Genomic DNA, 17,195 nt, shown 5'->3' with positions numbered 1-17,195 from the left:
GGATTGAAATTCACCATTAAGCCACGCCCACACTGTTAGCCAGCAGCCAGCTTTGACAGAGCTCAACGTGTCATTTTATGTCAGTTGGCACAGGATTAAATCCATATGAATAATAGAGTAAAAGTAAGACAGAGTAGAAAAAACAGGTGGCTTCCTGTCGGAAGTGGGTGATGCTAAGGTGATGCCATGAATTGAACATAATAATGTGATCAGGACGGGTCTGTAGTGAGACAGAGTTAGTCTGATGCAGCTGTGACCGTGCATGTGGATGTTATTGAATCTTGATGTTTCATGGCAAATAGTGAAAATTTGACACCAAGCCACGCCCACAGGCTTTGATGTATGAGAAATCTTTTGATAACTTTAGAACTTCAATGCCTCAACCCTAGTGGCAGTTGCCACCCCAACTGAGAGCTTTGCCACCCCAGCTGCCATCTATGAATTCTGTAAATAGTTATGGCAAATCAGATTAATTTTTTTTTCCAACAACACTGAATGCAACACAATGTAACCTAACCTGACACCTACTCCTGAGTAGTGGGAAGTGTGAGTGTTGCCTGAGAAGGACAGAGTGCGAGGCAGCATCAGTGATATATATGGGTGGATATATGTCACTGGAGTAGACATGATGTAAATTATTGTGCGCCACATGCAGCATTGCTGTCCATTGAGTCAGATACATCGGTGGTCAGGAAAATACTACAATCAGACAAAGAATCTGAAAGAAGGACGCAAAGTTTAACAGTTAATTCAATGCTATGACAGCCATAGATAACAAGGTTCAAGGGTTTCCCGTGAGGAAAAAGGTTTAGAAATATTAGTAATAGTAATACCAGAAAATATTGAGAAAGTGAGCAGTGAATTAGTTATGTTAGCCGAACTGTTGCTGGCCCACTATTGACTTTGATAACCTTAACATGTGTAGCGCAATTCGATGTGTTTTGGTTCCATTAGCACTAAAACAGGACAACCTGCACATCAAGTCGTCAATAAAGCAGGTGTTTAAATCAGCTAATCAACCACCGCTGTGATCAGGTGAAAATGTATTAATAATCACAATAAATAGAGTCTGAAAATAAAAACACGTTTTGGTGTTTCTGGTATTATTTATGTGGGAAATGTTTGTTTCGTGATTCCCCCTCATAGGCTTGAATGTATCTTTGCTTTATCTGCTCATTGAGTCGTTGTCTGTCAGTTGTTTATATTCCCATTATAAACCAGGTGTGGATCAATTCATTTGTCATTGTGTTGTTAAAAATAAAACCTGCTTTCCTTATTTCACAACTGGATGAGTTACCATCTCGCTGGCATCAAGATATGAAATATTTGTTGTCTTTCATGTGGCTAACCTCTTCCTAACCTGAGTGGGGTTTCCTCCTGTCCTGTACAAGGGAGATTCAACCCCCCATGTCCCAAGAACCTCCTCTGTCCTTCACCCTGTCCCCCGGTTCTGAGGACTCAGGCTTGGATGACTCTTCGTTTCGCAGCGCTCCAGAGGAACCGGAAAATTCTGTGGAGAGGGAGATCCGACTGACATTAGAAAGAGAAGAACAGCACCGAAGGGAGAGGGGAATGATTGCTCAGGGCCTGACGGTACCCAGGTAAGGTAAATAGGTTAACCTTGTATGAGCTCACCAAGCCTGTGCATTGACTGTTCAGATGTCTAATTTTTGTTCTTTTTTCTGTGTTCAGTCTATACACCCTAGGGACAGAAGGATCTGTGCCCAGACCTCCAGTCTTCCGTACCCCTACTCTGTCCATCTCTCCATCCCCCTCCTGCTCCTCCTCTCTCCCCCGATCAATATATCATGAAATGACAGCCAAAAACGTCATCATTCTTGAACCCGACTCCTCTGGCTCCAGCTCCAGGAACTACCTGCTCTCCTCTGCCATCAGTGGCCTCTCTGATTGGTCTCCCAGGCTTGATTTGGCACCCTCAGAAAACGTCATTGTGGTGGAGACCTCCAATTTGATCATTCGCAGTGCGTCTGAGTTTTGCCTGAGCTCTGGGCCTCCGCCTGTAGAGACACAGGAGAGTACTTTCTCTTCTAATCCATTCTTCAAGTTGCGTTCCATCAGCAGTCAGTCTCTAGTGGAGCAAGAGATCAGGTTGGTGAGGCAGAGAGAAGAGGAATGGAGGAGACAAAGGGAGGAACTGTGGCGAAGAAAACAAGAGAAAGAGTGGAGGACTGGGAGAGAACGGTATGACACTGTCCTGGTGTCACCAAGCCTAAACGAAAACATCACCTTCAGTGGTATGTAGTGTCTATGTAAAATATATACATGAAGCAACATGTTCTGTATATAATGTCGACTCCACATATTATTTTCAGATGTATTTGTTGGTGTCCTTCATTCTTATTTTTATTCTAATCTAATTCCTGATTCTAGTGCCAGTGGTTCCAGATAGATCTGTTTCCTCCCCATCATCGCCTTCCAGACCTCGGAAAATGGAACGCTCTAGTTTGTCTTGTGACCACAAGGTTTGCAGACACGCACACACATGCAAACATAAACGTTAGAGCTTGTATTTATGCTGACCCAACATGGAAGTAAAAAGTAAAACAAAAAATATTTAATGTACATTTGTTTACAAGTCTGATGATGCAAGATATACAATTTGATCACCACTCTGCAGGGCCATGTAGGGACCTTCGGAGAGGCAGGGACTCAAAGTTAAAAAGAGGCACATTGAACAAGATCTTAAAACATCATACAACAACATAGCAACAACCTATATTAATCAAAAATCTAATTTTTAATTGGATCATACTGCATCGTTGTCATCATGTGGGGGCAAATGAAGTCTATGTTTCATTCGATAGGTATATGTTGCTGTTGAGGGGTTTATGCTTCTGACAGTGCTTGACAACAGCAGTCTGCTGTCTGCTCTGGTCTGTTTCTAAACAGACCATAGGAGCGTGGTCTGTTTATACTGGTTATGAAGTATGTGATGAAATTAGCAAATTTCCTGATATTTTACTCAATAAATTTTAATAATATCTGACTGTTTACCCTCCAAAGCAACCTGGATGCAGACTGCTTTAAAGACCAAAAACATTCATAGGGTTTAACTCCACATAATTTTTTGATGTTACCACCTCTGGGAGATCTAGAATTGTAAGACTGAGTGATATCAAGGCAAAGAAAACTCAGGAGCTGCAGGTAGGTCTCTCCAGACATTCAAGAGGAGATTCTGAATGTCCATAACACAGACCATAGAGCTATTATTGAGAATGACTGACAATGCTGTTAAATTTTATTTAATCCATTCAGCAAAGATAAAACAAATAAAAGTGCCACTATTACGATGATAATTACAAAAATAAAAATTTTCTAACGTCAACATTAGATCTAGGTTTTTAATAACAAACCAGTGGATGTTGGAAAAACCATATTTTCTTGCCTATAATCTGATAGTTAGAGGATGCGGTTCTGCCCCTTCATCCTTACCATGGACCTGGTGTCTTAAGCAGGGCTACTTTGGGGAACTGATATGATTTGTATTCTTCAGGGGCTCGTTCAGAAAACATTGTGTAGGATCTATTGAAAAGTGGACATTTGTCCCACAACTGAGGTTTGATTGTCTCAGACTTTGACACATTTTATGTGTTAATCTGGAGCCCACATCACCTTGGTTGTCTTCCAGAGAGAGGAAAGTGATGGTGAGAAAACTTTGCTGAGATGTTGTGCGGATTTTGGTTTAAGATTTAATTAGGTTTGATGGCCATTTTTTATTTGAATGGTCCTTATGTACAGCAATGGCTCACCAGTGGTAGCATAATTACACTGCTGTACTGCTTAGAATAAGGTTAATCTGTAATAAACGTTTGACTGTGGAATGAACTTAAATGTCTGAAAGGAATCATGATGCAGTGTGGCTTCATGTCCCCACCTTAGTCTCTGTGTCACTGTGAAGTTTTTTTATAGATCACAAGCTTTGTGTGGAAAATGACCTACGCCAGCGTCAGACCCAAAGTCTGTGTAGAAATGTTTATTAATGAGACCCCTGATGATTGAGTATGATCAATATTAAAATAAAATGTGACTGTGATGTCACAGCAAATTCAGCATATCCAGTTCTGTTGCAGAAGAACACCGTGGACTTACGAGTGATATCAAGGCAACTACAAAAATTTGAGAAAAGTCAGAAATAGCAAACATACTTGGATGTGGCATGACTTTGTGTTGTGTTTTTTAATAATAATATATTTTATTTATATAACCTTTCTCAAATAATCAAACTCACTTTACAGAAATCAAGTGGAATAACAAACCCAGCACTTAATCACAGCAAACAAAATCAATTTAAAAAAGTAACGCTTAAATACACAGCATTGTTTTACCCTTACCTAGGAAGGTAAGAACAGGACACTATTCATACATCAGAAGCTGTTGATTGTGTTTTGAGAAAAGATTTGAATATGGATAGATGTGTTCAGTCACAATGTTTTTAGGCAGAGAGTTCCCAAAGGTGGGCACAGCAAGAGAGAAGGAAAACTGTCACCCTTGGTCTGGTGCCTGGTCATATGTGATGGAGACAGACAGTTGAACATACATCAGTTCATCTGTTTCTTTTGTATTCTGCTCTGCCTTATCAAATCCCCAGTTTGTGGTGGCAGAAGGCTGCTTGTAGTGAGACAGTGTCTACTTGAATGTTTTTCCTGTTTAAAGAGACTTTTTCCTCTTCACTGCCACATTCATGCTTGGTATGAGGGATTGCTGTGAAGTCAATGACGATGTAAATGACTATCGCTTTATACTCGTCCAGGAGGAGTGAATGTTGCATGTCAATGACTTGATTCAATGTCCTGGGTTTTCTTAGATTCTAAGTTTCTTCTAACACTTAGAAAGAAACTTTTTTTAATCTATTTTGTTCAAGCATCCATCCTTTAATTGAGCATATGGTACTGTTTGATAAATAGGATTAATTGGAATGTATTTGAGGTTGAATTGAAATTATGTTTTTGTAAAATGTCTTGAGATGACATTTGCTGTGAATTGTCATCTCACAATGACAATTCAATTCAGTTTAAATTGAATTGAACTGGTTGGCATCAGAGGAAAGGAGGCTGCAGGAAGAAGTATGATGGTGGAGCCTGTTGGTGATGCTTATGAGTAAGATGGCTGGATATGCTGAGGGACAGGGAGCTTCTGGATGAAATGGTCATGGAAGTGTGTGTGGGTGAGCAGCAGAGTTATTATGTGCTGGAGTTTATTGAAGACTTGATGGTGAACCACTTGATTGTTACAGTAATCAAGTCTGGAGATGATGCTGGCATGGATGAGAATTTTAGCAGCTGAGAAGGGAAGTGATAAGCAGAGACAAGCAAAACAATTTTAATGAAAAAAGGTGGTTCTTGGGATGTGGTTGACATTGTGTTCAAGAAAGAGGTTGATGTTGAAAGTGACTCCAAGGTTGTAGATTTGAATTGAGGGAGACAAAGTGGTGCTGTCAGTGGTGAGACTGTCAGGAGTATTGGGGGTTTTGGTAAGGGATTGGAAACCAATGATGTTGATGTCTGACTTGTCACAGTTGAATTTGAAGAACTTTGAGTGCAACCATAATTTTATCCCAGTAAGACAGCTGGTCTGGATGGAATGAGATGCAGTGTGAGGGTTTTACACAGACCGGCCAAGAGAAGCACTGAATGGATTCCAAAAAATATTCTTCATTTATTACAAAAAGTCCAAAAATTATTCAAAAAGGTTGAATTGGGCCCAAAACTGAGGACAACATAACAAAATACAACTCAGGTAGCAACAAAAAGAATTCAAGCACAAAACTGACCAGACAAACAAGACATGAGGGGAACTTAAGTCGTGGCTGATGAGACCACTGCTGACACACAAAGGGGTAATGTAACATAAATGAACTTAAACAAATACTGGTCAAAACAACACTAAATCTTTAAACAAATACTATTAGAACTGAACTAACTGCCAAAAAGAAGAAACATTAAAGAATTAATAAAATTAAACTAAAGAAAATAAAAATTTTTTCTTCCCCTGGCAAACAAATGAATGTCCTGCTGAGTAGGTTTGCGAGCCATCAATCAATCAATAGGACAGCAATCAGCTGGAGCTCTTCTATGTGCCACTCCAGCAGCAGCTCCAAAGGACACTGGTAACTCAAAACAAGAAGAAATGAAGTTACCGTTCACATATCGATGTGACGGTAGGGACAGCTGTCACATGCAGTTTGATGGTTTTGATGGAGATGTAGATCTGGACATTGTCAGCATAACAGTGGATGTGGGGGAAATGGCAACGGATGATGGAACTTAGGGCTATCTTTTACAGGATCAAGAGTAGAGGGCCAAGCACCAAACCCTGGGGAACACCTTGTGATAGAAGAGTAGCGGAAGAGATGCAAATATTGATGCCGATGAATTGTTGCCTGTTTATGAGATATGACTGTAACCAGGAGAGGCTTGCATTTCCTATCTCCTCAGCATCTCAGTGTTTTGCTGAGTCCTTCTAATGCTCCATCATTTGCTCTAGGCGGGTTTAAATATTTAAAACATGCTGGACACTCACTCTTGAGAACTGGAGTTGAAGACCCCTGTACTAGGGTGACATTCATCCATTCCCACTCACAAACACATTGGAGAGACAGACAACCACATAATCCAACATCAAAAATAATCATGATCTATTTTTAACAGTCTTCTTCAAACTAACAAGAGTTAATATTATTTATTGTATAACTTGACTCATTATTTGTTATAAGATTTTTCTGTTTTCTGTTATTTGTTCCAGACTTTTTTTCTCTCATTCATATATTCATTTGTTGCACTGTATTGTGAACTTTCTGATTTATTAATCAGTTGGACTGATTATATTTATCAGTTTGTTTATGGTTTTTCTTATTTTCTACCTCTTACACCTTCATTCTCTATTTAATCATGCTCCTCATACTTGTTCCACCCATGGTTGTGTGCATCCATCCGTACGTCCGTCCATCCATCCGTCTATCATTTTATACATTAATCCTCTTTGCTCCAGTGGTTTAGCTGAATTTCCCCCTCCTTCCAGTTCCCCCTTGCCCTGTCTTTAGTTCCACGTCGTCAGAAAGTCATGGCACAACGTTGGGAGGCCTCGCTCTTAGCCAATCAGAAGAAGGAGTAAATGGAAAGAGCTTTTAACTTTTGGCGTTTTTAAAGCCATGATGGAATCCTACATTGTTTTTCTTTGTTGTACCCATTAGGGCAAAAGTTTGATTTCAGTATTTATCAAATGCCAATATTTGTTAAAACCCAATATGAGTAAAAGGCCTGTTTGTTGCTAAAAAGCACAAAGGCAGAAGAATGTATGGTGGCTTCCAGTAAGATTTGTTTCAAAAATTTTGAAAATGTACCTGTTTTTGCTTTCCCTAAAGACTGTTTAGAAAGTGCTTGTGACATTGTGTTTTGCTGGATGATGAATGACATCTCCTTTTTCTTTTTGACACACTGGCCTGTTCAGATCTCAAAGATACAACAGGGACAGGGATATTGAATTCTTAAAAACTACGACCTGGTTTTGATCAAATATGAACTACATGCTGATAAAGCTTGTGCCAATTTTTCCACAAGCTTTATCAGCATGTCATGTTGGACATCTTCTGTCCAATATGACAGAAAATGTTGGAAAACATAATCTAACAAGCTATTAGGGTGATTAAAAAAACAAAAAGACTCATCTCCTATTAAAGCAAACAGTTTGATCATATATATTTCAACAATAAGCCCAAATTTCATTAACATGCATGAAAAAAACAAAACAAAAAGTGTGTGTTGTTTGAATCAGTCACTTCATATGATTTATAATGTGATAGCACTTGCGCATGGCTAACAGATTTAAGATCTTTGAAGGTTTTAAGATGAATTCTAATTCTGAGAGTTAAATACTTGCTGAGATGAGAACAAAAGTGATGTAAAAGAAAACTTCTTCTTAGAAAACGTAAGTAATTATTACTTATCTCCAAAACGTGTTCCCAGAGGGATCGATCTAGAGTGGAGGGCTTAATCAGCCGCTTAATTTGCTTCTGCCTGTGGAAGGCTCTATATTTCTTTATTAGTAATGGCTATAAACATGTATCACTTCAGATATTCTACATTATGCTACCTTGTGTTTTTCTTCTGTTTAATTGTCACAAACCCTTAAGTAGCCTGTGTTACAGATTATAAAACCTGTCCATCATATATTTATTCAGTTTCTTGAACATGATTTACTGTAATACAATTTTAAGTTGTTATTGTAGTAGCCACATCTTTTCATTTACAGTACATTTTCTGTGTAGAAACTTTGCAGAAACTTGGTTAGCAGAAAGAAGCGTAATTTTTGAAAACCATTGCATTTCCAGTGTAAGGCTTTGAAAATCATTGTCTGGATGAAGTGCTCGCATGCTAGAGTCACAGATTAATGTTTTTTTCCTCATTTCATTTCCAGCTACTCAGATACCTCTTTCCTGAAATCTGACCATGTAAATTGTATCCATCTGTGGCTCTACAAAGTGAGCAAGTATTTAAAGAAACCAGTATTCTAACAAAAAGGTCTACTGAAGATTAGTAGATTTTTTTTTATCTCCTTCTGTGTTCCTATAAAAGAGAATGATGTATTTTTGATGCCTATATTTAATAACTGAACAATACTTATAAATGCTGAAGACCTTTTCAGTTGTAAAAGTCTTATTCTGACCCTAGCAATGAGGTTTAACAATGTGAGATCCTGTTTGTTTTTAGGAAACTTAATGTGAAGTATGTACATGTTTCCATCTGGTCACTGTCTTCATTTAGTTTAGTTTCTGCATTAAATCTCCACAAGCTTAGTTTTTGCAATGATCTCAAGTTAGTGTGAAGATTAAAGGTGTAACGAGATCAATAGTGATCACCAGGATGTAATGAAATAGTAATGGGTTGATCATTGCAGCTGTTTTAGTTCAGCATTCATGCTCTTGCCATTACTATGTAAAATAGCAGGTTTTAATTACAAAATATTAACATACATGCCATATAATATTTTCAAACTCAGACAGAACAGACATTGTAAATTAATTGTACCAGACATTGTAGATTAAAACATCTATCTAATATGCTCAAGATTTTCTGATTAGTTTTCTGCTTATTTGGCTATAAAGAACTAGAAACATTTTAAAATGAGTATATGTGACCGACACACTTTTAGAAATTTGGTCTAATATGAAAATCTCTACTGATTAGACTAATTTTGATTAGATCGTGAATATTACATCTAACTTAAAATGCTCTTCTGATTAGGCTGTACGTTGACTAAATTATGAGTGCAAAATTAACCAGATTGAGGCCTACTGAAACCAAACATAATCAATCTAATGTTAAACATTAGATTGTATAATCTAATGTATACAATCTAGTTGTATACATTAATAGAGTTCATTGCAAAACATTCATACCAACTGGACAATTCCACTTTCATCATGAAGAAGAGCAAACGTGGAAGAAAGTGTTCTTGTTCCTCACTGAACTTTTTGGCCTACAGGCAAAGTGCTATGTGTGGCAGACAACTAACACTGCATATCAATCTGAATACCACCCTCTCTAAGAAAATGATGGTAGCAGCATCAAGCTGTGCGAGGCTTTTCCTCAGCTAAGGTCAATCCTGAGAAAAAAATCTTCTCTCCTCCTGATTGGACTGAGCCTGATTGTTTGCAAAGCAGAACAGAAAAATATCCCCAAAAACTTTGAGCTGTAATTGCAACGAATGGTGAATACAAATGCACACATTTTTACGTTGTTTGCATAAAAAAATTATATACTTTTTTCCCTCTTATTAAGTAGGTATAACTTAAAAATATTTCCAATATCAATCTCAGAAGTCAATGTGCATTAAAGGCCCTGTATCTTTTTTTTTTTTTTTTGCTGTTTATTTTTTATTCAAGTTATTTTTTAAGTAGGTTTTTCTAGACACGTAAATGTAAAGAAAAGCAAACAACTCAGAACATCACCATAAGAAACTATTTGTTCCTATCTAAAACCAAGTGCTTTGTTGTAGATCTTTATGGTTCTGTTGAATTTGTGACAGACGTCCATGATTTTCTGACGAGCAAATTGCTCTTGTAGCAACATAGTCAGACCCACACAACACTGTTGATCAGACAGCAAACAGGACTAAACTGTTACATGCTTCTGCAGCACAGAGATAATTGGGAGTTCTCAATGAGTACCAACAACTTTTTTTCTTTGATTTCACTTGGACATGTACCCAAAGGAAAAAGTCTACTCCAATGATTCTGCTATTCATTTTATTGTCTCTGCTTATCAGAACAATTCCAATTCAAAAGTACTTTCATTCCAAATGGAAATAAAGTCTAAAAACATGAGCATCTATTTGATACACACCAGTCTACTTTGACTGAAGCCATATTATTTCATACCAATGGGCAAATTATATTGACATTGAGAACTAGTGGACATTCGTTCAATAAAGTTTGTAATTTTATTATTTCTGACACCAATTTGAATCTTTTAAATATACATTTCCTGTGTTATGTAATCACAATATCAGATATTCAGTGGGGAAGAAACCTGACTGTGAAAGGCAACTGTTTGTATTTATAATATGGACCCATATTCATTGCTCTTTCCCTCACTGATATTATTTATTAAGTGTACTAGAACAACTTGCCTTGAGTGTCAGTTATTTATTATTGCCAAATGAAAAAATGTTTGTTTGACGGTAACATGCTCAATAAAGTGTGCAACATCTGAGAGTTGCGGTGTCTGTATCTGTACCAGACGTGTCACACTCATTTTCATTTTGGGCCAAATCAAGATCATGAATGTCCTCAAAGGGCGGGTTGTGGCAAAAGCCTATCATCATGGGCGAATTTGAGAAAATGTTGTGATTGAGTAAAATCTAACTTCAGGTCCACCACCAGTGTTGATGGTTTGTGATGATTTATTTTACACCCAAGGTTATTTCAGTCTGCAGCGACTCGCTCAGAGAAAAAGCAGCAGTTAGAAAAGGAGAAGGTTGACGGGGGAACAAAGTACACCTCAGTTCCCAACAGTTTTCTATTACGACAAAAAACTTCTGCTGACAGTCCTCAATCTCAAGCAAGCAGCAACATTATGTGTCAATGGCTGCCGAAAATCTCTTTTCATGCAGCGCAAGTGTCTCAGTTATGTCCAACGGAAGCCGATTTACAGGTGGACACAAACATGCTGTACATTTTGCTTTATTAGTAACCAGCAGATCTGCATACGCCTGCAGAAAGTTGAGTCAACTCAACAATTTAAACCTGCTCCTGCTCCTGGACAGCCGAGTACAGTTGCTCAGTCCTGAACTTTTCTAAACAGAGTATCTGTTTCTGTAAACAGGTCCAGACAGTCATCCAGCTCTGGCAGGCTGCTGTCCCCATTACCATGACAACCGTCAGTCTTGTGCTGTTGTCTTCGTTTGTACACATTTAGTTGGTTCTGTTGATTTGTTCCCTGTTCTCTTCTCCTTCCTTTTTTGTGTGTGTGTTGGGAATCCTGATGTTCCTGTGTGCCAGGGCTGTCTGGGATTTGCTGTCTCTCTGCTGACACGGCTGACTGGAGGTTCTGGAAGAACCTGGAGCAGACACATGAAAAGAGTCTGACATGAGCTCAGATTGGATGGTGTTGGTTCTCTTGCAGCAACCAAAAGGCTAACCTCTGTATCCGTCTGACGTTCTCCTCCATCTTCTGATTGGCTATTTGTGTCAGGAACTGGATGTAGTCTTCATCAACTAAAAGTTTTCCATGATGGCTCAGGGGAACCTCCAGGCCGTGGGTGCTGCGAACCGCCTGCAGGGCAGCATCATTGCAAACATATAAGCAACATCCCAATAACAAGTACAATACAAGCATCGCAAAGGACATCCTTTCATTGGAAAGTGAAGCTGAGCAAAGGCAGCACAGGGACAGAGAGAAAAAAACAACAATGCACACACACAATTTTCCTAAGGAAAATTTATACAGACCAATTCATCTAACAGTCATGTTTTTGGACTGTGTGAGAAAGCTAGTTTTATTTATTTTTTTTCATCCAATAGTTCTGCATTTTGGATAAGATCACTCTGTGCAATGTCAAGAAATGCTAAAAGGTTAATGATTTCTTTTGGGTCCAGATATAGAACACCAGAATATTGTAACACAGAAAGTCTTAGCAATGACATTAACACACCAGAACTACATTCAATCTCAGTGTTTCTTCATATCTTATGTTTATAAGATGAACTTCAAAATTCAAAGCCTTGTGACATACATTCAAAAAACTACTAATGCTTGTTTAACTTGTAATTAGGTCTCATCTGCATCACCACCTTTCTCTGCTTACCGATATAATCTTCCCTGTCTTGCCAACAGTGAGCCCAGAGTTCCTGAAGCCTGAGTTGACAGCCACTGAATGCTGAAAGAAAAACTGCATGTTAAACCTACAAACGGAAAAAAGTTAAAAAAATCACTTTGCTGTTCCTTACATCAAAAATACATTAAATACAGTCATGAGCCAAAAGCTCTGACCCAACTTTCAATACTTTTGATTTACTTTTAACAAGTAAATAAAAGCAATCTTTAATTTGATCTTAAAGGGATTTTAAGACTTTTGGTAACCTATTACTATGGAAACAAGCTCATTCCTTCATTTATTTTAAGAACACCACCAACACTTAACACCAGTTATTGTTGAAGCTTTTGAGGAGGTCATAATAATTCTGTAAACATCATTCATAGTCCTGCAGGAGCCATTGCTAACATTTTGTTGCATGTGCACTGGAAGTGGTCTATGTGGCTAAAGAATGTGGAAGTGCTGAAAAGGAACATGGGCAATTCCACAAATAAATCTGGCTAGTGCTGGCTCATCCTCCAACAGACAGTCACAAAACTTCAGGAAAACTTCAGGAAACATTAATAACTCTTTCAAAATATGATTTGAGCATCAAGCTCATTCTCAAGTCAAATAAAGAATCCACCAGGTCTGAATTCTTGCAATGGCGATAATATTGATGAATATTGTAATGACGAGATTAAGTGCAATATATACCTCTTTTCTTCTTTCCTCTCTTTCTAATTTGTGCTTCCTACTCTGTGTGACCTTTTTGCAATGTTATGTGTGTCTGGTATGAGTTTTTGCTGCAGTCTAACTGCAGCAAAAACTGGCTAAATATTACATTAACATAAAATATAACACCTCAGAACATGTAGATATCATATACCAACAATTATTGATCTCCAAACAGAGATTTTTGGAAAGCAAACATTTTTGTTTTGCGACAGAAATGTTTGAACATTAATAATGTTTTGAACACTGATATTACAGTGACAACATATTTCCAATTTATTGTGCAGCCCTATGTCCAATTAGCTACCTCCCAATGTCTCTTATAAATGAATGCAGATTATAAAATCATTCACCATTGATTGATAATATAATCTATTAGATTATACACCCTGGTCAAGACTGGAGTTATTAAAAAATTTTATGTTATAAATGATCATTTCTAGAATATCTAGAAAAAGAAATCCCTCTCTTACATAGGCAAGTTAAAAACTCATGCTCTTAAATTTTCTGTCTTCTCTATTGTCCTTGTCAAACCACTTCAGTTTATATTTGACTTATTCAACATTCTTACTTTGTTTGGGTATAAATTTTGGATTAACCACTGAAATTCTCCTTGAAGTATATCACTGTTAAGTAATTCATTTTTACATTTTTATTGGAATTGGATAAGAACCACTGTGAAGCTGATGGTTCTTCCTCAGAACAAATGTCAATCTGATGAGTGCTATCCTCACCAGCAGCTGCGCGTCCTCTAGCCTGCGGCACTGAACGTGGAGAACAAAGGGTTCAAACTTCAACATGGCATCTCCACAGGATCTGCTCAGACCTGACATCTGGAAAACACACAAATACACACTCTTCAGACTGCATCAAAGTATCATGCAGACTGATGAATCACAAGGAGTCTGCATCACTGACTGAATGAGATGCAGAAAATATGAAATTGTCACATTTTCACGTGACAAATACTGTCATGTGAAAAGACACATGACAACATTTTCACATATGAAATGCTGTCATGTGTGATCAGGGCAGTGTTTCTCAATTCCGGTCCTGCCGAGCCCCTGCTCTGCATGTTTTAGGTGTTTTGCTAATCAACAGGTTTCTGCAGTACTTCATGGTCATGCAATCATTTGAATCAGCTGTTCTGGAATAGAAGCACATCTAAAACATGCAGAGCAGGGGGGGCTGTAGACTGGATTTGAGAAGCACTGGATCAGGGCCACAAGTCTGCTGTGTCTCACCAGGTCATCACAGGTGCACTTCTGGTGTGAGACAAACAGCCAGACACAGTTCTGTTTGTGGGCATCACTGCTGCCTGCCGCCTGCAGAGGAACAAGTCATTTCATGCTCAGCTTAATCTGAACTTCTAAGCTATGCAGAAGACTTCAAGCCTCACATTTCAATTTGTTAACTAAATGTGAACAAGAATATGGAGTTAGAACAGTTTCAATATTCACAATTGCTACAAACGATTTACAAAAGCCAGGACTATTCACATGTGCACACAATGATTCACATATGCACAGGATGATTCACATATGCACAAGATGGTTCATGTGTGTACAAAGCAATATGCACAGGATTCACACATGCAAAAACATGATTCATGTCCTGTACATTTTATGCAAAAAAGCCTGTCGCGATAAACAATAAATCAATTAATCACATAATAAACAAAAATAATCGACCTTGTTTGAATTTTTCGGCTTTATCGTTTCTTCCTGTCCATTTTTCTTTCTATTGATGAGACTGGATGAAACAGGCTTAACTCCTGTGCTCTCCACTGACCCCTTAGTGAAAGAGAGGAGTGAACGATTGTATGAAGTAGTTGGATATATCCATCTTCTCCATCTAAATCTAATGATATAGTATACAGATTTCATAAATTCTTTTGGTTGAACGTAGTTTTTATTTCCACTTTGGTTTGATGTTGTGCTAGTTTTTATTCAAGTGCTTTTTTATTTTATTTTTGTTTTATTTTGTTTTCCAGTTCCAGTGTTATACTCTCTTTTTAAAAAAGAGTATATTCCTTATTGACAGGATGTTGGATGCATTATTATATCATTACATTACATCAGTTTAAAACGGCCTTTAAACAATATTATCATTTATCGCAATAATTTTTGAGACAATCGCTTAGCAAAATTTGTTATTGTTAGAGGCCTGTATGCAAACATACATATATATGATTTACAAGCTGTTTCTGGCCTGTGGGTTTGGCTGCATTTGTGTGTGAATTTTGAGACTCCTCTGATGTGGTTCTATCCACAAATGTCAATCAGACATCTTTCTTTTTTCAGCCAACCATATAAAGGGTCCCCATGTTGGGGTATTTCTTTTAACAACTTTATTTACAAATAAAAAATGTACAATTGTAGACAGTAGTATTATGCTTGAGATGCCGGGGAAACAAATCCCTAGAAAAAATGAGAAAAAATAAAAGGTTACAAATCAAATTCGTCATTTGATAAGTTTCACAGCTTTAGAGTTGGTGCACAATGTTGGAGTCCAAAAAGCATCTGAAACAGGCTCTGAAAACAGTGAGGCCAGGCTTGTGTTTGGCAAATTTGCAGGCATGTGTGTGAATAGGAACGTTTAAAATGTACTCTTTTCCAGACACGCTACTATTTGAAATACCAAAGAAAACATATTTAACATACAAAGAAATCACTATACCACATTTCCTATTAAAGAAAATATTGAGGTCACACCAAAATGTTTTACTAAAAAAGTTAGGTTAGTGTCTCTTGTTCAATATGACAAAAGGAAAGAGGATCAATATTTGGAATATATTTAGTGAGTACTTAATTTACAAGATAATTTGAATGCTAATGAACGGGACTGAATTACCAATAAATAACTCTTGAAACCTAGAATATTCACCATGAGCTTTATCCCCAGTAGATATGAGACATTTGAAACCTGCTGGAATAGCATCAAAAACAGCAGCAGATTCTTTAGAAGTCACATGGAAGTTATATTTACAAAGAAATTCACCATCATTAAACCTCTGTCCATCCTTGTTAAACAACTGTTTCACAAATGTCCCTTCAGGTCTCCCCTGAAAAAGAGATCATATATCAATGTGGTTGTACTTGGTTAAAAAAAGAAAATAATAACAAATAATTAAAAAAATCATTATCTGTCCAGTTAAGGATGCTTGAAGCAAACATCTCGGTTATTCAAAAAAAAAAAGCAGATATGATTGAAAAAGTTATGTTTATAAACAAATGAGCAGGATAAAAGCAGTTGTTTATTTAAACTAGAGAAATGAACAGGGAGTTTTCCTGACTCTTCTAAAACAGAGTTGTAACATCAACTCGTTGACAGTTTTGTTTTCCTGCAACTGAAATGCCGTTAAGATCCCTATTTTTAATTAAAGTAGCTACGATTTGCAAAAGGAGAACTAAATCTTTGTCCAGAATGTTAGCTGTCAGCAATAATCACATCTGTAGTTCTGACTGGGATCTCGCTGGGGCCCATCAGACACAATTCTGACTTTTTTCCTGTTTTCTAAGATTTGTTTTTTTTTCAGGGTCACTACATTTTTATTGTTTATTTTACTATTTCTGAGAGAAAAGTCAGAATTATTATTATTATTATTATTATTATTATTATTATTATTATTATCAGTGGCCCTAATCCTCTTCCGTACTGTCGAATCCCTCGTTCTAATATTTTGGTGCTTCCATGACGTCATTTTATTCAGCTATTTCCATAACTGCGGATGGATTTCCCTCCGAACCAAATAAATGTCCATGCCAGCCTGGAACTACTTCTCTATACATGCTAGTTGTGCCTATTTAAAGCTGAAACGTGATCTGGCTTTCTGACGTCATCCAGTCTGACAAAGAGCAGCAGAACATTAATGTGTGATTGTTTTCAGTAGAACTTGAAAAGCCTGTCTGACCGCTTCGATGAGGATGATCCTGCCGGAACATGAGCTGGTGGTGAAGAACTGCTCACAGCTGTTGAGCAGAGACACCACGTGTTCAATGTCTTCATCCACGCTGCCTTTCTTACTCAGGTCCAGCCTGTTCAGACTCTGTGTCTTAATCCGACTGAACGTTCTGTCCATAACTGAACGATGAGCCTCGCTGCTGCCTTTGAAAGGGACTCAGTTCAGTCTTCCTCCGCTTCCTCCT

General features: G+C 37.7%; 2 protein-coding genes across 4 annotated transcripts in view; one reads left to right on the top strand and one right to left on the bottom strand.

Annotated features, from left to right (window-relative positions):
- Window positions 1-10,730, top strand: part of LOC129361625 (uncharacterized) — a 22,957-nt gene extending 12,227 nt beyond the window's left edge. Inside the window, exons 5-8 of the mRNA XM_055032581.1 lie at window positions 1,392-1,601; window positions 1,693-2,255; window positions 2,392-2,483; window positions 7,039-10,730. Of these exons, the coding sequence (XP_054888556.1) occupies window positions 1,392-1,601; window positions 1,693-2,255; window positions 2,392-2,483; window positions 7,039-7,131 (958 nt within the window). The 3' untranslated portion in view covers window positions 7,132-10,730. The remainder of the gene's footprint in view (window positions 1-1,391; window positions 1,602-1,692; window positions 2,256-2,391; window positions 2,484-7,038) is intronic.
- Window positions 10,248-17,195, bottom strand: tyw3 (tRNA-yW synthesizing protein 3 homolog (S. cerevisiae)). Of its 3 annotated transcripts, XM_055032585.1 has the most exons (7): window positions 16,961-17,069; window positions 16,048-16,111; window positions 14,292-14,372; window positions 13,782-13,880; window positions 12,325-12,396; window positions 11,659-11,792; window positions 10,248-11,577 (listed from the first exon to the last, which is right to left on the bottom strand). In XM_055032585.1, the coding sequence occupies exons 2-7, from the start codon at window positions 16,066-16,068 to the stop codon at window positions 11,298-11,300; spliced, it is 687 nt and encodes a 228-aa protein (XP_054888560.1). In that variant the 5' UTR covers window positions 16,069-16,111; window positions 16,961-17,069; the 3' UTR covers window positions 10,248-11,297. The 3 variants fall into 3 exon arrangements, with proteins under 3 accessions (XP_054888560.1, XP_054888559.1, XP_054888558.1); XM_055032584.1 differs by lacking the exon at window positions 16,048-16,111 and having other exon boundaries at window positions 16,961-17,195; XM_055032583.1 differs by lacking the exons at window positions 16,048-16,111; window positions 16,961-17,069 and adding an exon at window positions 14,739-16,040.

This window comes from Poeciliopsis prolifica, unplaced genomic scaffold (assembly GCF_027474105.1).
Source record: "Poeciliopsis prolifica strain line A6 unplaced genomic scaffold, Auburn_PproV2 SCAFFOLD008, whole genome shotgun sequence".
NCBI classification, from domain to species: Eukaryota; Metazoa; Chordata; class Actinopteri; order Cyprinodontiformes; family Poeciliidae; genus Poeciliopsis; species Poeciliopsis prolifica.
This window is presented reverse-complemented; position numbering and strand designations above follow the sequence as displayed.